Source organism: Micromesistius poutassou (genome assembly GCF_964030765.1).
Source record: "Micromesistius poutassou genome assembly, chromosome: 5".
In the NCBI taxonomy this organism is placed as follows: domain Eukaryota; kingdom Metazoa; phylum Chordata; class Actinopteri; order Gadiformes; family Gadidae; genus Micromesistius; species Micromesistius poutassou.
Genome location: NC_140275.1, coordinates 15150942 through 15172360, shown reverse-complemented (window position 1 = coordinate 15172360; position 21419 = coordinate 15150942). Strand labels below are relative to the sequence as shown.

General features: G+C 46.1%; 1 protein-coding gene across 1 annotated transcript; it reads left to right on the top strand.

Moving 5' to 3' along the window:
• Positions 1 to 319: 319 nt before the first annotated feature.
• On the top strand, positions 320 to 20292 carry spef2 (sperm flagellar 2; the record flags this gene model as incomplete). Its single annotated transcript, XM_084468185.1, has 38 exons — positions 320 to 377; positions 912 to 1014; positions 1303 to 1552; positions 2578 to 2748; positions 2856 to 2996; positions 3232 to 3308; positions 3402 to 3609; positions 4239 to 4427; positions 5347 to 5534; positions 6224 to 6395; positions 7175 to 7397; positions 7647 to 7720; positions 7857 to 8090; positions 8210 to 8313; positions 8576 to 8832; positions 9064 to 9259; positions 9485 to 9639; positions 10579 to 10710; positions 11166 to 11284; positions 11956 to 12083; positions 12440 to 12581; positions 13075 to 13212; positions 13515 to 13660; positions 14046 to 14114; positions 14251 to 14326; positions 14829 to 14891; positions 15071 to 15191; positions 15522 to 15650; positions 15855 to 15993; positions 16268 to 16340; positions 16661 to 16817; positions 17398 to 17504; positions 17632 to 17814; positions 18093 to 18185; positions 18447 to 18617; positions 18963 to 19205; positions 19595 to 19717; positions 20227 to 20292. 38 exons carry the CDS (start codon positions 320 to 322, stop codon positions 20290 to 20292), a joined length of 5418 nt encoding a protein of 1805 aa, XP_084324311.1.
• Between the last annotated feature and the right edge of the window lie 1127 nt (positions 20293 to 21419).

Genomic DNA, 21419 nt, shown 5'->3' with positions numbered 1-21419 from the left:
GCTCAATGTCTCTGGTATGGGGAACTCCATCAGATACATACATTATATATTATGTTTGAATTAAATATATGCTTACTATTGGTTTTATTATATTGCTTATACATTTCACACGTCTTTTTTTATCCACTGGCTCTGGACGCCCAGAGCATCTTGTTGATGTGCGCTATGGCAACGACGCTCCGGGGACGTCACCCGCCTGGCTTTGTACACACTTTATGGTCCCGCACGGAGGAAGTTGGACCTAAAGGAGTCGTATTAAGGAAAACCTTGTAATATATGATGTAATTTAAACAGAGGGAGTACGATACTAACGCGGAAAATGTCGGATATATTATGCAGGTGGCTGAACAACGAGCTCCGGTTATCAAAAACTGTTGGTAAGAGTTTACTAGCCATTATCTAGCTTGTCGTTAGCACAATTAACATATTGGTATTAAAGTAGTTTGCTGGTCCCGCGTCAAGTTTAGCTTCAATGCAATACAAAAATACAAAAATCATGTATATGTTTTAAATGTATTGTGCTGTGTACATGGTGCTATGGTGGATCGGTGGTAAGCTACGGTGATTATATCCTTTTGTTTATAATATTTACAAGCAAATGAAAAAAACAATATAATAATTTATTTATTTTTTATTTATTTAATCAGGTGAGTCCCATTGAGACCTTTAGCCTCTTTTTCAAGGGAGCCCTGACATAGAGACTTAAAGATATTGCACAAAAAACATGATGAAGCATAGAAACTGATCACGTAGACATTACACAAAAATACGACGAAACATACAATCAGAGCACGTAGACCAAATTGCACAAAATTTGACAAAACACAAAAACAGAGCACAGAAAAGACAGGTTCAACAAAACATACTTGAACATAATCCCCTCCCTCTGTTATTCCCTGCTGCGTTTATAGAGCCAAATACATTTTCCAAGGATTTCTCCACTGGCTACCTTATTGGAGAAGTGCTCTATAAATACCAGCTGCAAGATGATTTCAGTATGTTCAACAAAAGCAAGTAAGTTGTTCCCTTTAATTGTCCCCTTACACTGCCATTGCTTATATTTATTTGGCCAACTGTTAGTTTTCCATCTCAGAGCTCTCCGTTTTAGATAATTATTAAGATACATTAAACTTTATTAATCAAAGATGGGAAAAGGTATGGATTTGTATGGATATCCGTAGCTTTACCCTTTCTTATATCCACCCTTTCTTACTAGTGCAACATCATACGTTTTAAAAGCATTAAATAAAATCATGTAAACACTGTCATTTCAATTATTATTATTATTCCAAAAAATTCTAGCATCTCCAGTTCCAAGGTGAGCAACTTCAGCCGCATTGAGCCCTCCCTCCAGCTGCTGGGCGTCCCCTTTGACCAGAACACAGCCCTGGCTCTGATGCAGGAGCAGCAAGGAGCGGCTACCCGTCTGCTCTACCAGCTCTATGTCCTGCTGCAGCACAGGAAGATGAAGAGGGCCCCCATGGACACCATGCGGCCCACTGCCGGGGGCCCCCACCTGCACAAAAAAGAGAATGACGTCTTCTCAGATCATGTGAGGGAAATGCATGCGTGTGTTTGTGTGTGGGTGGGTGGGAATGTGTGTGTGGCTGTTAGGGGGACCTGACGTCTCCACTTTCCAAGGACAGTTCCTGTTTCTAGGGGACCGGCTGGAGCTGTACCGGAAAATTCTATTTCAGATTTACAAATAATATATTAATAGATTTTTAAATGGCAAAAGGTTTTAGTTTTCATATGAATATACATTTTGAGACAGTTGGCAATTAGTCTAGTCTGATAGGCTGTGACCTTGCTTAACTCAGGGGACTATCTATCGACTTGATACCATAAGCAGGTATGACCATCAACCGTCAATACAATATACAACGCTTCCAAATTCGAGTAGCCTACTTCTAATTTTTTTTGATTGGTTTGCAAAAGCTTAAAACATATCGTGGTGAACCATGAGACATGTATTGTAATCTTTAACTACATTTACCATGATGAGAATAGGCAAATGTGAATGTCCCCTTTTATCTCATAAATAGTACCATACTTTATTGCTATATGGACTGTTACAAATGTCCCTGTTTTTCATTTCAGAAATCTGGTGACCTCAGGGGTTGTGCGTGTGTGTGCCTTTTATATGTGTTTTGATCTTTGTGTCGTTGGTCTCTTGGCAACAGATTATAGCTTTGTAATCAAGTCAAGAGGAGAGACAAAAGTAGGGATTATTTTGCTTTGGGTCAATGCTACAAACACATAACCAACTCGTGCCTCTACCTCTTGACATTGGTGTATTGGTATTATGGGTTCTGCAATATTGCAGTAATATTGCAATATTATAGTTATTTACCGTGGAGTCGTGTTAGCATAAGCTTCCGCATTACCTTTATAAGAGACTTTCATTGAATTCTGATTCATCCACGGGGCAAGGCATCGCTGACCCTGGGGTTTGAACCTTTTGGCTGGAAGTAAAAGATCATTACTTTATTCTTCCTTATGTAGCATTCAAAACAATATTATATGAATGTGTATATATACTGTATATTTATCTATTCATTTTCCTTTACTCCTCAGCGTGTGGGGCCGGTGGGGAAACGGGACGCTGAGCTGAAGCTCCACAAGTTGTCCCAGCGCTACGAGGAGCAGGGCCGCCAGCTGAAGGAGAGGTCAGAGATGGCTGAGCTCCTCCAGGAGCAGAAGAAACTCCTGGTCCAGGAAGACATGAGACTGAAGGACATGGAGAAGGTCAGTGCCAAACGCATGAGGGAGAAAGTACCTATCATCGTGCTACTTAGTGTTTTGAAGCTGTTACTACTGTTGGGGTTTACCTCCCTGTTGTTGGTTCCCTACAGCTACGTTCGTCGCGTCGAAGACAGACTGAGCTGATGGCTCGTATCCAGGCTTCCATCGTCCACGTGCCGAAGCCTTCCACTAACAAACTGGTACAGAGACAGCAGCAACAGCAGCAGCTACGCAGGGAACAGCAGAGACAGGTTAGCATGCATCAAGTCTTCACATACGATGGCAGATCAGCGTGATGGTTAAAAGGGTTGTTTTTCAAACAAACAACATGCTCAGGTCTTCAAGTAGGATTTCTCCATCTTCTAGTTGTATTAATTAAATACCTAACATCTGGTTAACATATGACCCCAGGGAAGGATATGCCAATGCAATGCTTAACAAGACACGGTTCAGTGTAACACAAGTAACACCCTTTCTTTAATGTAGCAGGTCACAGATGAAATCGCCCGTTTTGAGAAAAGCAGGAAGGCATTTCTAACTTCAGACTTCTCCTATTTCTCAAGGTAAGAAAAACAAAATCGCAGTTTGAGTTGACAAATATAAATGACATGTATCTTGATTTGTTCCGATGATGAAATCCTCTTTATTTCCTCTAGCAGCAAGACCCTCACAGGAAGCCGCAAGGCTATTGGTCAGAATGCTCCGGGGGGGGAGGGCGGGTCCGAGCTGGTGCTGCAGTCCAACAGTGAGTACGTGCAGAGGATCAGACAGAGGCTGGCGGAGGACTCGGCCTCGTGCCAGCAGAGGGAGAAGCGCCGTACCAGGTTCCTACAGGAGCAGCTCAAGGCCCAGGAAGCTCAGCAGGTGACGTCCTATCAGGTCAAGTCATTTGTATAGCCCTTAATAACAGGAGCCCCCTGTTTTGTTTTGACCAAGCTCCCAGGCCGCAACAGAAAGAGTACTTCACTTTACTTTTATGACTCATGAGAACACTGAGAAGGTGGTGCTGAAATTAGAATTAGAAATATATTAACTAGATTAGAAATTAGATTAGAAATACATTAACTAGGAGAAGAATGTGTCCACATCCGCTTCCAAAGGTTCCTAATGTGTCTTCAATTATTGCCCAAATTTTGCCCAAAAAGTTAAATCTACACGAGTCTTCGGTTTATTCAGGAATAAGATAAGATCACTTTGTTGGCTGTTAACTCCAAAACAATTGGCCAGAGAGAGAGAGAGAGAGAGAAATTTTCCCATTGAGTTTCCACATTGACTTTCCATTGCTGACAGTGTTGTGGTTGTGAGGGGTCAGGTACACATATATGTACATATATATTTTTGTGTGTGTATGAGGTCTGTAATAGCCTGATGGATGAAACTCTCACTCCTCGTTCCCCGAAACTCTTATCACGTCGTCACGCACCGACCAATCAACCGATCCGTCGTCCCCCCCCGCCTCCCTCCTTCCCGCCTTCCCGCCTTCCCGCCGCCAGGACGCCCAGCGCGACGAGCAGCTGGTGCGCCGGCTGACGCGGCAGACGGAGCAGGAGCGGCGGCTGGCGGTGCAGCTCCTCCAGGTCCGTGCCCAGAAGGAGGTGCTGCGGGAGAACCGGCTCTTCCGGGAGCGGCAGTACCAGGAGCAGAGGGAGAGGGACTTCCTGGAGGCCCTGGAGAGGGAGGCGGTGAGATAGAAGAAGGAAAAAAAAACAAAGCAGGAGGCGCACAGCTCTCTGCGTATCTAGTAGTAGCCACAGCAGTTAGGTCTCTAGTGCATGGCTCGGCCTAGTTAGTGTCCCCCGTAGAGAAAGGTGACCCTCTTCAGCAGGTATCGGGGTGGTCACCGTCCATGAAGTCCTCAAGAACAGGGGAGGATGGAACTCCAGTCAGAGACACTTTAGTCAGCCGGACCGAGAGAGGCAGTGGCCCGGGGAATGAGTTTGAGGGGACGAGATGGGAGTGCTAGTATGCTTGAGATTAACATCGCAGGATGGGTGGGATAAGGGGCATAAAATCCCAACGTTTTGCAGAATTCAGAGAGGGCATAGAGGTAGAGAGAAGGTAGGAGGTTGTTGTAGCATCACTATCCTGAGGCTGAAGGATGAAGGTGAAATTGTATACGTATGTCACTACATGTTGTAGAACCGGTGTATTCTCCATTGTCTGTGTTTAGCAACACAATCAATGCATTACATATAGACAGTACCTTATGTATTGATGTGTTAATCTGTAATTATTAAACACTTACCAATGCACGCAGAGATTGTATTGTTTGGTAGGGAAAAGGGGTATTTCTGATGTTCTTAAGTTAATATAGTATTAATATTTAATAGACATGATGTGGTATTACTGAAGTAATGTTGTTGGTGGAAGTATGACATGAATAGTGGTCCCGATGCACCAGAACACTCAAAACTTTCAAATCTAGACACACAAGTAAGTCATATCGGAGATTCTGCCTGTTCATTGCGTTTCACAGACACACTTTAGAAAAACACCACCACTCTAGATAGAAAATGCTGGCCTATAAAGAAAAAAAACGTAGTGTGGAAACATCAAAGCTGCAGTGGTTGTCCCATTTATTGTGCGGCCTCGTCTATATAGACTTTGGCTCAGCAGGCTCAACTGGACGAAGCTGATGAGGTCAGCAGGCAGATGGAGCTACATAACAGGATGGCAGCTGAGCGTGCCCAGCAAAGGCACAAGAAACACTCTAATATCTGCCTGGAAGTCCTGGATCAGATAGAGGACTTGGCTACCAAGGTTGGCGAATACCGTCTACTTACCGGGAAGTACGTCACACACAAACCCTTATTGGTGTTTCTGTATACTGTCACCCATGGGCTCCTCAAGTTTCTCTATATCTTTCTGTATTAACAGTATCGGAAGCATTTGAATAAAAAATCATGACTCCTCCACTTGGAATGATACAAAGAATGTAAACTGTAAACTGACTTAAATCATTGGTATCGTAATTGTACTTGTATGAAATAAAAATAGGAGAGTTCTACATTCTGTCCGCTTCTTCTCCTGTCTAAATGGTTCAACTCTGTTGGACACAAGCGATGAACACAATCACTTGCAAACACATTTTGTGACTATTTAAACATTTAGACTATTTAACCAAGATTAAGACACAGTAGTCTCAGTGCAGCCTCCTGGCAACCTCAGTTTTGTACAATACAAAAAACTTTTTTGTCAGTGTTTCTCAGAAACCTTTTTTTATCCATTTCACTTACAGATTGCATCACACATCTGTGATGCAATCTGTGGAAGTTAAATGGATAAAAACGGGTTTCTGAGAAATACTGAGAGTTGTCAGTGGTGGAAAAACCTCCCATTACCGATATATGGTGTTAATAGCTTCATAAAACAAGGGCCAAGGAACTCCCCTTTGAAGTGCTCAAGTGCAGCTGTTGAATGAGCGATTAAATCCAAAACATTAAACATGTTGTTTCCCCCCTGCGCACGCTGCCGTCAGGCTGATCCCAGTCAAGATGATGAGGGAGTGGAAGGAGCTGCTGATGCTTGGATTGCCCCTGTATGACCCCGGGTTAGGAGACTCAGACCCTGGCCCCCTTTCTGCCCCGCTAGACCCCGTACAGCGGCAGAAAGAGGGGCTCCTCAACAACCAAGACTACCAGGAGTACACAGTGAGTGAGCATCTACTGTGCATCTGCTGTTCCTTTGATATTGTAATAAACCTAGAACGCGAGGTCAGATTGTTGCGGCTGGAGGAATACGACAAACAACCAAGGCAGCGCCATCAGGATACAAAAATGATATTTATTTGATATAATAAGTAATTCCACTACCCAACAGCTCAGACTGGGTCAGGCTCCTGCGTTACCCCACACCACCTGCCTAAGCGACCCCCTAACCCCCCACAGTCACGTCAAGGAATCACGCGCACACACACACACACACACACACACACACACACACACACACACACACACACACACACACACACACACACACACACACACTCATCTTAGTGGGAAAGCCACGCAACAGATAGCCACGGTTACATACAGTAATGTTCTTATGACGGGAGAAAGGAGCAGAAATATAGTATAGAGACCCCCTCCATTCTACCTCACAGGTACAGAAGGCCTCCGACAAGGATGGGCCACTGAGTGCAAATAAAGCTAGTGCATCCCAGAACAACAGACCAAGGAGGACGCGAAAATAAAAAATAAACTCTGGGGAGTTAAAAAAAAAAAGAATTATATTAAAAAAAAATTATATTAAAAAATTATATTAAAAAAAATTATATTAAAAAAATTATATAAAAAAAAATTATAAATAAAAAAATATATAAAATAAAAAAAATTTGACCTCTACCATCTACCCGGTACGAACAAATTGCATTCCTGCAAAGTTCCTTTGTCCTTATCAATGTTTCTCTAACCCCTGCTTTGTGTGCTAGAACATGGAGGGTGAGTGGGCGTGGCCGGAGGAGGCGGGGGAGGCTAAACGTCCGCTATGCAGCAACATCATCCTGGACCATGTAGTCCTAAGGCTGAAGAACATGGTCAACGAGCCCCGTCCTGCGACACCTCCCCCTCTCTTCCCTCAGTTCACACTCAAGGCCTGTGTCCTGGGCAAGCCCTGCTCGGGGAAGAGCACCTGCCTGGCTAAGCTGGCCCATGGTACATCCATCCATCCTTCTATCCGCCTGCCTGCTTGCCTGCATGTGTGTGTGTGTGCGTCTGCTACGGTGGAGAGTGTGTGTGTGTATGCAGATAACAATCCAGTACAGTATATATGGTCATGCAATATGTGAATGTGTGTGTGTAAGTGTGTGTGTGTGGGGGGGTGTATGCAGAAAACAAGTGTACAGTATCTATGGTCATGCGATATGTGAATGTGTGTGTGTGTGTGTGTGTGTGTGTCCACAGCACATGGTATCCATATCATATCACCTGACACACTGATCCAAGAGGCCCTGGCTGCTTACCAGAGTGGAGAGAAGGTTAGTGTATAGTTAGTAGAATGTTTTCGCATAGCATGTGATACATTTGTATATATCTGAATGGCTATTTCCATTGCCCACACATGATTAATAAAGCACCTTTTGTGTAAAGACATCACTGGTAACTTGTGTCCAGGCGTCCGATGGCGGGGAGATTCGTACTGTTAAAGAGGGTCAGGATGAGGTCCCTGAGGGAGAGGGCCTGTCCACCTCGTTCCTCGAAGCTGGTGGCTGTTCATTCTATTCTATTCTATTCTCCAAACAATACACTCAATCCTTACACAATGACTACCACCTTATTTGTCAAACCAAGAATCAATCAAATTCTCTTTCAGCACTCGACCAAGAGCAAGAAATTCCCAAGAGGGAGGTGAGTTCACTGTCTACTTAGCAAATGTGCTAATGCGTCATGTGAAAGTAGTGGCTTAATGGTATAATGTAGTGGGACACGATGTAATACGTTATAACACGGCATCTGATCCGTGCTAGCCGTCAGCGAGGGCGCAGCGCGGGGCGGCCGTAGAACAGGTGCTGAGGACAGGGAAAGCAATCCCTGATGAGCTGCTGGTGAACATCATAGTGGAGACTATCAGGTACGCGTAGATGACTCATACACTCACACATAGAACTCACACATGTGCATTTTTGATGGATCAGTCTGGGACATCCCCGGTGTAATGGATCTTCATGGTGCGCGTTAACGCATAAACATCCATGACACCAGGGCTTTTACCACGTGAGTCAGTGAGCAGATCCCAAAGCCACGTGTCATGTACGCATACCGTTGACACGGTAACGCTGCGCTCTCATCTCTTCTCGTCTTCTGCTCTCGTTGTGTTCTGTCGGTCCCCTAAGGCTGGTCCCGGTGACTTCCGGATGGGTCCTGGACGGCTTCCCGGTGACTGTGTCTCAGGCCCGGATGCTGGAAGTGGCCCTGGGGGGGAGCCCCTCGCTGGCCATTGAAAGAAGGACTCCTCGCCGGGTGTGGAACAGACATAAGGCCGCCCTGACGCCTGATCCAAACGCAGCCAAAAAGCCCCACGTGCTAGACCTGGTTCTGCTGCTGGACGCACCCGAAGGCGTCCTCCTCGATCGTGCTGTCCGTCAAAGCCGTAGGTCATGCTAGTGTGTGTGTGTGTGTGTGCGTGCGTGCGTGCGTGCGTGCGTGCGTGTAGGTGCTTGCGTGTGTGCATACGTGGGTGAAGAAAGAAAGATGAAGATGAAAGATGAAGATATCGAAATGAATGCACTGAAGCTTATCTCATTTGAATGTGTTGATAGTGGTATTTCAGTGAGCTGTGCGTGCCTGATATGCTTGGTGTGTTCTTCTTCATGTATATCAGGAGGAGGAGGGGAGAGGGTTTCGTGCAGTGCAGAGGTGAAAGCCCCGTCTGCTACGGTGGAGAGATCTGCATCACTGACGATCAAAGAGGAACGTGTAGAGACCAGTAGCCTTGTAGCTGCTCCTACTGCCACACCTGACCACTCAGACCCTGGTGTGACAGCCCCTGCTCTGGGGTGCAGAAACATACTTCATGGGTGAGAGACTGGTGGAAAAATACCAGCACTTAAATGTGGGCTGTGTACACAAGCTGGAACGGTATTTTTTTTTATTTAACCTTTATTTCACCAGGAAAGTCCCATTGAGATTAAAAACCTCTTTTTCAAGGGAGTCCTGGCCAAGAGGCATATAGGCTTCTGATCCCAGCTCAGCTTTTCTCTTTCATATTCTCATCTCTCCTCTCCTCTTGTCTCCTCCTGCAGCATCACTTCCTTCCAGGACAATTGGTCCAAACTAGACAAGTGGTACAGTGGAAATCAAGGCATCCTTGTCCGTTTGGATGCAGATGTGAGCGAGGAGGAGCTCTTTAGCAGTGTGGAGTCTATATGGCTACAAGCAGTTATGAACAAACCAAAAGGTAACGCATTGACTTTCCTATGGCTTACGGCAAATAGATTAGATTAGATTAGAAAAACTTTATTTATCCCAAAATGGGCAATTCAGTTCGCAGTTACCAGTCTCACATAATAAATTACTTAATAAATGCTATAAATAGCATAAGAGGTAGACACAAACAAAAACATATATCAACAGCAGTCCCAACACACACATTCAACTCACAATTCATTTCAGTCTGTCAGTAAACAACCACCCTGCACTAGAAAACACTGGTGTGCTCTCCACCTACTCCTAACCTTTATCATTTAGCAACCTGATGGTTGCAGGGATAAAAGAGTGGGAGTACATCATTGTTCTTGGTCTGATTGAATAATAGCGCCTCCCTGAGGGCATTAGTGTGAATTCCTCACTGAGGACATGGTCAGGCTGACTGATAATACATTTAGCTTTCTGGCCTGCATGTTTGTCCCACAATGAAATAGAAGACACACAAATAGAAGCCATGCATTGGTTTAATATTAGTCTTAAGACTTTAGATTATTAAATGGACGGCAGATGAGCTCAAATCTGAGCGTTTCTTTTGCTTCATATTTGTTCCAACCAATCAGGTTGCTTAAGGGGGGAACTCTTGGCGTCTAATTGGCAAACACAAACTGGGCCAGCACTAATAAACTGTAAAAAAGTGTCTGTTAAGGTTTCAAATAAACAGTGTGTAGACTGGCCGCTGTAAAAAATAATCAAAATAAATCGCCTTCAGAAAACTGCATCCACTTGTGCGATTGAGTTTACTCCAGTAGAACGCATTACAAAACAGGAAACAAGACATAACTCCGCCCCTTCCCGGCCTAGGCCCAGAGGCGTCTCCCCCTTCAGCACATAGTAGGACAGTAACCACAGTAACCATTCTCATGTCTTATATGCTTCATTCCTCTTGGCACCCCCTCTATTGTTGAGCTAGTACTTGACATGGGCGAAACTCCAGGGTCCACTCCCCCAGGGACAGACCCACATCAGGACCCCAAACTGGAGCGCCCGGAGTCCGCCTCCAGTGTCAGACCTAGGTCCAGCGCAAAGGTCCAGTCTCCAAGAGGTGGGACAGCCACTGGACCACATGTGTTTGCTAGCACTCCAGGCGTGCAGTACATATTTAATTGTAGAAATACCTCCAAAGGTCGTCTGGTTTATGTGGATGTGCGTATGTACAAATAATTGAATCCTCTCATATTGTCGTTATTTATTGAAAATGTCACTGTTTAATGAAATAATGACTTAAATGTATTAATTAAATGTTAATTGAAGAATAATTTAAAGTTCTAAACCACAGTTAACATAAAAATACATTCTTAGCAATTATGTCTTCGTAGCAATTCCACAGACAGTACCCAGTTTAATTATACAATGGAATGGATTGTAAATGGATGGCTAAAAATCGACCTAAAAATATATATTGGTATACACATTCATAATAATAGAAATGTGAATGTTAAAAAATGAATTGAATTCACAGAGAGTCCTAACCTTTGTTTCCTTCTGACCGATCCACAGGGCGGACCAGATCAGCCTCCCTGTACGAACCGGACAGAGAGCCAGGCAGCCCAATGGACAGCGACCCGTCTCATCCAGGCTCGACCCACTGGATCTACGTAGAGGAAGCCCTGCCTCCGGTAGGACCCCTGATACGCCTCACTGTCTGTCTGCTGGTTACTGGGCCTGAGATCAAACGCAATCAATGCAGAGGAAAATAGGCAGGGGCTAGAACCCACACAGGCAGGCAGGAAGGCTTCTAGGTTATGTGGGTAACTGATATTGAAATGCTTCGAACCAACGAGGGAAAACACACATGATGGAAACCTGAAGACGATAGACACAGATGGACTGATGGGGGAATGGGAGGCCACTTTGGGTAGCTTAAAGTTAATGGGGGAAACAATATAGACAGGGCACGTGAGTAGCAGAGGGAGAACTACTGGAAGATTTATTACTGGAAGATGTGCTATAGGAAGACTAGAACATGTACTACTCAAAGATATACTACTGGAAGATGCACTATAGTAATACATATTACCAAAACACTACTACTTGATACTACTTGATTACATAATCTACTATTAGAGTATATATTAAATTACTGAAGGCCCTGAGTGCATTAATTGAATATGTGCCACTAAATCCACTGCCTCACAAACAACAATTCTTGCCATCTTCTCATGTCATTACTCCTAACCTGACGGGTTTCTCACACTACTTCCTCCCTTTGACGCCTCTCTGTCTGTCTCTCTCTCTCTCTCTCTCTCCCACTTCCCTCGTCTCCTCTCGGTCTGTCCCTCCCCCCCAGGAGGTCCCATGTGCCCTGCTCTCCTACTGGGAGACCATTAGTGAGTCATACGTGAGGAACATCAAAGCTGTGATGCAGAACCTGCGCACTGAACGAAACATCATCATTCGTCACCTGTTCAATATCAGGTGCTTGTTTGTGCTTGTGTGACACTTGTTTGTGCTCGTGTGACACTTGTTTGTGCTCGTGTGAGAATGGAATGACTGAAAGGCCTTCCTCACAATTATAGAAATGCACACATGCAATTGTCTTTATTTTGATCAGAATAAGCAGTAGCCCAAGTAATTAATTGCCTGATTTGAAGACAGTTATACAGTCAAATTTATGGCCATTATCCATAGATCATTTTTTGCTATGCCATAATGAGAACCAAATTGATGCCTTGAACTGAGGTGTGTCTATGATATAGAATTAAAATATTACTAATAACAATACGGAGTAGGATTTTTCTTGATATATTCTCCTCACTGGTTTTGGTCTGTAGAGAGGAGTACAAGCACTACCTGGGTCGGCCAGAGCTGAACCAGGAGTTTGTGAGCCAGTGGCAGCAGGAATTCAACGGCAGCATCCCTGAAGACATGAGAGCTGACACAGAAACCAAGACAGAGCTTCACCAGAGGCTGGACGTAAGTAGCCACAGTAGAATACAGTCCAGTAGAGGACGTAAGCACACACAGCCACAGTAGAATACAGTCCAGTAGAGGACGTAAGCACACACAGCCACAGTAGAATACAGTCCAGTAGAGGACGTAAGCACACACAGCCACAGTAGAATACAGTCCAGTAGAGGACGTAAGCACACACAGCCACAGTAGAATACAGTCCAGTAGAGGACATAACCACACACAGCCACAGTAGAATACAGTCCAGTAGAGTAAGTAAGCAGGTAGAGAAAACTATTTTTGTGGGATTTCATACATTTTATGACATTTAATCAACTATAGGTGAATCCACTACAGCGCCATCTGCAGGACGGTACCATTAATATGTTTCCACTTGGATCTCGTTCCTGGTGTGCATATTTTTGTCAACCTGAAGATTGCCTGAAGTATGTCGGAAGCGAAGAATCCCGATAGCTGTGTGAATCTTTATTTTGCCCACCCCTATAACCGTGTGCAGGACCTGCGAGAGCGTCTGTGGGACCTGAGTGACAAGCGTAGAGAGGAGGACTGCCAGGAGAAGAAGAGTCTGGTGGAGAACGGCTGGCTGGAGGACCACAAGGCTTTCCTCAATAATCACTTCACTACACTCATGCAGGTCTCTCTCTGACGAAATTCATCATGCAACAAGTAGTATTGTTTTTTTATTATAAAGTGCAAAGTATAACACAGGTTCATTCTCGACATTGAAATTGTTACGACAAGGCCATATATATACATATATATATATATATATATATATATATTTATACATATATATATTGTAACTCATAACAATTTCATTCCGGTTTTACCATGCTGCCTTGGAATACTTGTATATTTATTTATTGACATGTTTTCTGTCTTGTAGACTCTACTATTTCTGCAATGTTCTTCTTCATTGGTGGCGTCGTCACACAGGTGGAGTTGGACCGCTTCCAGGACACGCTGAGCGTTCTGCGGGACTACTACCTGGGCATGTGCAGGCCCGCGCCGCCGCCGTTCCCGCCGACTCACTTCACCTGTCTCCCCCTGGTGGACGCCACAGCCCCGCTGCAGGGAGACAGGCAAGCACCCCCTCAGCGCCAGTGTGACCACGGTGCACTGGGGACCTGCCAAGACCCCTTCTCCATGGGGATGATGAGGGGATAAATAGACACGGAGCACCACGTGTGCTCCTGTGCATCATGCCTGTAATTGTGTTGTAATATAAAGTTTTGTTGCAAGTCAAGCTTTCCCAGGATCTCTTTTATTTATTTATCTTCTTTCCCGACCCCGGATAAGCGAATGACGATGAGGAGGATGAGGATCTTCTTTTTATATTATTTGTGTGCGGTCTGCATTCGCACAACCTCCCTAATGTGTCTTATAAACAAAAGCAGTACCCTGTGTAGTTCCACCTGATGAACACATGTGTACTGTATATTGTGACGCCATATTCTCTCCATTCAGCATTGACCAAGCAGCCCAGGGAGCCAGTGGAACAGAGGAGGAAAGAGTGTTGCAGAGGAAAACACAAGTGTAAGGAAACATTGCCACATACATCAGCAGCTTTAGCAGCTATAACTGTCCCATAACACTGGATTCTAGTCAGTGGCTGCCAGTTAGTGTGGCCTCTCTGTCTGTTTCTGATCCCTGACCCCCTTGGCTCTGCCAGTGTTCCCCTCCTAGACAGAAGTGCTGTTGCTCCAGAGGCCAGTGTTGGGGACTTGCAAGAGGGTGGGCCTGACGAGGTGAGGTGGATCACTGATTAGTCCAGAGTATTTCAAAAAATCATGCTAATTTACAGATTTTACTGATACTCATTTTCTTCCTCTAATTGGGTGATTTTGCCATGACTAGATTTCAAGAGTCGGATCCAAATGTATGGATAGAATTAAGAGAAAGAAAAGAAGAAAAAAAGAAGAAGACTCACTTTAAATGAGACAGGAACACACAAAAAACAGGCAGAAATTAGCAGGCAAAGAAAACAGACACACCTAACCCTACATTGAGTGACTATGGTACAGACAGAAGACACAGAACATGCTGACTTGATATATAGACACAGATGAGCGCAATGAAGTTATTGAAATAGGTAACATGAAATAAAAAATGCAGAACCAAAACTAAACTACACAATACTAAGGCTGTGGGCAAACAGAATGCACGACTATAAGTTGGATACTCAGAAACATGCCACGGTGTAGTTACAGACACTAAAGTCTCTCTCCCTCTGCTCCTTCTCTCCTTTAGAACTCACAGGGAAAACATATCTCTGATGTCTGTCAAGCGGCACTCGATGCTATCAAGAACCTGGTAATTTGTGTATGTGTGTGGTGTGTGTGTGTGTGCGTGCGTGCGTGTGCGTGTGCGCGTCTTGTAGACATGACATGAATGTGTGCATGCCTGAATGTGAGCGTTATCTGGGCCGGTACACGTGTGCGGCCGTTGGCCGTGTTTGGCCTCCACATCAGCGTGTGTGTGTTGCGCTCCAGTGTGAGCAGGCGTCCGGGCTGCTCCAGCAGAAGAAGGTGGAGGAGAGGGACAAGTCGTCCCAGGTCTCCGCCAGAGGCACGGCCGATAAGGTCAAGAAGAAGTCATCGGCCAAGAAGAAAGGTTAGTCCCTTCTCTCTCCAGCAAGAGAGAAGGGAAGGGACGCGCTCTCTCTCTCTCTCTCTCTCTCTCTCTCTCTCTCTCTCTCTCTCTCTCTCTCTCTCTCTCTCTCTCTCTCTCTCTCTCTCTCTAGTACCACCAGTGCTGAATATGTTCCATATTCTACACACACTCTCCCGTAATAATTTCTCGTGACTAGTTCATACATACCTATATACTGTATATATTGCACAGTGACAACAGTCTCAGCATGAAACACACACACCCAGGCACAGCTTCACCGTGGTATATGATGTTGGTGTTCTGTCTTGTTGTTCTGTCACCCTTCCCCAGAGCCCGCTCCCACGCCTCCCCCAGAGTCCACCCCCACTCCCCCAGTGAAGGAGAGCTCAGAGGAGATTTGCCTGAGGAAAACACGCGCCAAGATGCACAAAGAGCTCACAGCTGCACTCGACCACGAGGGTAATGCGCAAAGATACACACACACACCCACACACACACACACACACACAATCACACACACACACACACACACACACACACACTCATGAATGCCGCACGCAAACACACAGATGCAAATGTCATTATAGTCACAACAGCATGTAGAGGTGTCTTAAACGTTTGTGTGAGCGTGCGTGTTTGTCTCTGCCTGTGCGTGTGCTGTAGTGCAAATGGCCCAGACCCGTATTGGTCTGGTGAGAGGCTGTGCTCTCCTGAGTGTCCGCTCCCTTCAGAGGAAAGCAGAAGAGACCTTCAGCTGCATGGACCAGTGGCTAGCGACGCACTACCTCTCACAGATGAACAGGTAGTGCTCAGTACACCGTTCCCATTCACTTACTGCAGGCTAGGCTCAACGTTTTTTACATTTACATTTGGAAAAAATGTAATGGCAATTATTTGTAACTCTGAAAGTGAATCGTATACTGTGAATGATAAGGTGTCTGGCGGGGGGGGGGTTACAACTCTCAAAACAAAACCAAGTACACCAAATCCTCATTTGAACGTACCCTTTTCAATTCAGTCAGGGCATGCACGGAGATATCATGTTTAATTTCATTCCTTGCTCTTTCTCCCTCCAGCATTGACAGGCTTGCAGACGTGGTGCGCTACCACATCGAGATGGGCTCCCAGATCCACAGTGAACTGGTTCTGGTGTGTGATCTGTCACATAAACATCATGTCCTGCTGTACATGTTTACAACTGTGTTTTTAAAGGGGCCCTATTTTACCACTCTATGTGATGTTTGTCAGCCATTACAAGCCATCACTAAACCGACCCAATAGTGACGTGATGTGAAAGTGTCAGACCGTACCATCAGCCTACCAGTTGGTATGGTCCACCGGGTAGACTGGTAGGCGGCTCTTGTATCTATCATAGACCAGGGTGGGCCCTCCGTGTGAAGTGGTGGTGCCTGGTGGTAGACCAGGGGCCGTTTGGTTTCAATCATGGGTTGAAAAAATCCTCCCCACAGGATTCAAACGACTTCTATCTGAACGGAGACCTGCGCATGGTGGCCAGCCAGCCCCCCCCGCCCCGCCCGCTCCCGCTGGAGAAACCCCCCCACTCCACGCTCAGTGTGCTTCAGCTAGAGCGCCTCCACACACAGCTGTACACTGTGGCTCCCTCAGGTACACACACACACACACACACACACACACACACACACACACACACACAAATACACACACAAATACTCACACAAATACACACACAAATACTCACACAAATACACACACACAAACAAACAAATACACAAACAAATACACACAAACAAATACACAAACAAACAAATACACAAGTAAACAAACACACAAACAAATAAATACACAAACAAACAAATACACAACTAAACAAATACACAACTAAACAAATACACAAACAAAAAAATACACAAGTAAACAAATACACAAACAAACACAAACAAATACACAAACAAACAAATGCACAAACAAACAAACAAATACACAAACAAACAAACAAATACACAAACCAATACACACAAACACACAAATACACACAAACACACAAATACACACAAACACCTTGTACGCCTTTTCAATCAAGTGTGAAGCATAGATTATCCTGCTATGATACATGGTTGTGGGAAAACCGAGATTGACAGGGTTTGAACATTCCTGAGCTGTGTTTGTCTTTGTGTGGGCAGAGACCGAGAAAATGAACCGTAGCTTCTTACCCAATCCTTCCCAGGCCTCCTGTCCTGTGCTGAGTTCACCAATGTCCTCCAGGATCTCATCTCCCTGAGAATGGGCTGGGACTGCCTGCCTGAGTCATGGAGCTCTATGTCTGATGCACAGGTTGGCCTTTCATAACACTCATTTCCAGGGCCTGGTTAAAGACTCCTTCTAACCTTAGAATTATTACTTTAACTTTCCCACGTCTAATCATTTCCCTCCCCCTCCCCTCTCCTCCTCCTCCCCTCAGGTGATGGAGATGGTCTCTCTGCTCACGCTGGAGTCGGGGGTGGTGGACTGGCGCCGGTTCCTGCTCAGTGCTGCCCTCCCCTGGCCACTGCCCAGCCTGGCCCAGCTGCTGCTGCTGCTGCAGGGCCTCCGCGGCGCCGACCCCGGGGCCACGGGCTCTGTGGACCTGGACCAGTATTTACAGGTCGCTCATGGTCACACGCAATGACCTCACACCTGCACACACACGCTCACGCACGCACGCACGCACGCACGCACTCACTCACTCAATCATTTATTCACTCACTCACTCAATCTCTCACACACAAAAACACACTCCAGTTGAACAGTTCTGAAACCAGTTATCATGCCTGTATAGACAATTATTAAACAGTCTATTCTACGACGTTGAAGAATAACCGCAGCTCACACACACGCGCACACACACGCACACCATGCTGTGTGTGCGTCCTCCGCCACCAGGTGGAGCTGTGGTTCCCGAGTGAGACGTCCCAGCCTGCGCCTGAAGACCCCACTGAGCCCCTACCGTACAACCGCCTGGCCAACCTACGCAAGGTGACTAACCTACACCAACCCTACACCAACCCTGACCAGCAGGTTGACTAGTAGAAGTACCCAAGGTCTGCGCGCACGTTAGTGTAAGACTATATTCATAGGTATACTATATGAACATTCATATGTCTTTGAATGTCGTGAATGCTAGCATAATAGTGTGTTGATGATGATGATGATGATGAAGATGATGATAAGTAGCACAAGAGTGGGTTTCAAGTCCCAGCCGATGAACTAGTAGTCCATCTCTGTGCGCCGCTGCAGCTGTTCTTCCAGATATTCGCGGACCACTCCTCCGGCCCCCCACGCCTGGACTACGCACGGATGCTGGGCTACCTGGCGGCCCACCCTGAGCCCGGCCAGGGCGTGGTCCGGGCCCTGAGCCTGGCACTGGGCCGGACCCTCAGGCACCCTGCCGCCTGCCGCTTCGTCAAGGTGGGACAGGGCGTCGGGCCGGACAAAGGGCCGGCTCATAGCTGCTCTGTTATTATGTGTACTGTGGTACTGAGGGGGTGAGGGTGGGGTGGGGGGGGGCTGTGGTGGTGGGGCTGGAACCGACATCGCGGCCAAGTGTCTCTGTGTGTGTCCGCTTGTCAGGTTCACATGACACGGTTTTATAGGGTAGGGTAAATGTGGATCTTTTGTATTCTTAGTTATCTTTTTTTTTTAGTTCCCGTTACCCTTCTGTACTTTTCCACACCGCCGCCCTTATCAATGGTCAGGGACTGATGAAGTCCATCTGCCGGTGCGTGTGTTGGCGTTGTGTGTTGCTGCATGCAGTCCATGCCCAACATCAACGAGCCTCTTGAGCCGGGGAGCCCCGGACAGCAGGCGGAGCCGGAGGGGGAGAAGGCGGAGGAGGAGGAGGAGGAGAAGGAGGAGGTCGTTTCCCGGGCGTCCAGCGGTCGTCGGGGCGGGGTCGAGCAGGGGGTGTCCGTCACCGCCCTCCTCGCCGTTCTGTGCCACGGAGACGTCCATGAGACGGGACACGCCCCCTGCAGAACCCCGGAGGAACTCACCGAGGTAAACACACGCGCGGGGGGCGGGGGCGGGGGGGGGGGGCGGCCGGTCTCAAGGTGGATCCATGCTCCACGGGTCCGCGAATGCGATGTCATGCACATGCAATCACCTGTCGTCACATGTCATCACATGTCATCACATGGGATTCCCTGGGAGCGTGTCAGCTCATTTCTATTTGACTTTTAAAAAGTTTAATTAAAATACTAGCTTCAGGACTAGGGTTAAAGAATGTCACGGAATACTACCGAGGACTTGACCGATCCTTCTTCGACGTTTCTACAATCTGATAAGGCTTGGCTGTTTTTGAAGTATAAAGATGATCTCTAGCCATGCATGAATGCAGGGAGCCTCATCTTCACAGTGTCATGATTGTTATTTCTGCCGGCCTCCAGGACTTGCAGCGTGTATTCGGAGAGCTGGGCTACGGACCGCAGCAACATGTCCCCTTCTCAGTCCTCTGCCAACATCCTGTAGTTCAGGGGCTCATGGAGGGAGCCACTCGCTACCAGCTCATAGTAGGTTCACTAGCCACTCGCTACCAGCTCATAGTAGGTTCACTAGCCACTCACTACCAGCTCATAGTAGGTTCACTAGCCACTCGCTACCAGCTCATAGTAGGTTCACTAGCCACATGCTACCAGCTCATAGTAGGTTCACTAGCCACTCACTACCAGCTCATAGTAGGTTCACTAGCCACTCGCTACCAGCTCATAGTAGGTTCACTAGCCACATGCTACCAGCTCATAGTAGGTTCACTAGCCACATGCTACCAGCTCATAGTAAGTTGACTAGTAGTAGCCACATGGTACCAGATCGTAGTTAGTTGACTGGTGATAGCCACACGCTATCAGCTCATAGTAAATTGACTGTTAATGAACTCACTATGTTTGCCATGATACCAGGGCAAGATGTCATGTTTTGTTTGGATTATTTATGAAATTTTGCAAAGCCAAGAACAGTATAATCGTGCACCTAATAATAGTTTAGGAATAATAATCTGTATTGTGTTTTTTTTCTCTCCTAGGATATTCATGGCGTGCTGAAAGGCCAGGAGAATGAATTGGAGCCACAAGTCTCCACAACCTCCTGAATATGAGGCATTTCTTTCTTTCTTGTTTCAGAAATATTTTTGTTTCCTATTTCGACAAAAAGTACAATCTAATTCCCATCTATGCTCAAACTGATGTTTGCTATTGATTCAATAAACACGCAGCCATACATCCACCGGGCAGCCTCATTATTTCCCAAGACGGTCGACAAGCCACCGGGGTGACAACATGGGAATTCAAACCACAACAATGACGTCAGTGGACGATGACGCGTTTGACCCCGCTGACTCTTTCTTTCTTCCCCGGATCCACTCCAGTGGCCTTCCCAACTCACGTTCTCTAACGACCTCGGTGACACGGCCCAACATTGGCCGGAGCCCACAATGAGCTCATTGTCCAGGCTAACCTACATGTCAAGCCTGACTTCCCAGCAACAGACCTGCCGGGGCGCCCCCCCCCCCCCCCTCCCTCCCCCGGCCCTACGGGCAGCCTGCCGGCCATCACCTCCGTCATGGAGTCCGTGCTGCCCACCCCCACTCGGATAACAGTTAGGTGTAGGCTGATAAAACAAACAAACAGGGAACATAAAACATGAATGCTAATATTAACACTGTTCCGCGATACTAGGAACCCCCTTGATAATTGACAGTCTAGAATTCTTGTCAACCCTATTCTTAATGGTCCTACTCGAGGCTTGTACACAAGTGTTATTTGTGGTTCACTTTGTCTCCATCACTGCTCCACTCCTGCCATGATTCTCCTGGCATCTAATTGATATTAAATATTAAACTGGAAACCGCAGCAGAGTTGCTATAACACACCTCTCATTCAGAATTCAAGGACATCAGTGGGGAATGTTAACGCTATAATAGAATACAATACTTAATAACAAGATATCAATTGTGTAATTCATGTTTTCAATGTGTAAATTCTAATATAAGTTATTCTGTAAAACGCCTCAATCTTGATTTGTAAATTATTTGTGTATAAATTAGTCAAACGTTAATATTTAAACTGAATGATTATTATCATATATTCCTAATGGTGGTATGATTTGAGAGGTGGATTGCTTTATACTTGGGTCCCCACCCTCCTGTCTTTGTCTCTCTCTCTCTCGCTCTCTCCCGCTCACATTCACCCTCGACCGCCCTCCCTTGACGCTGCAAGT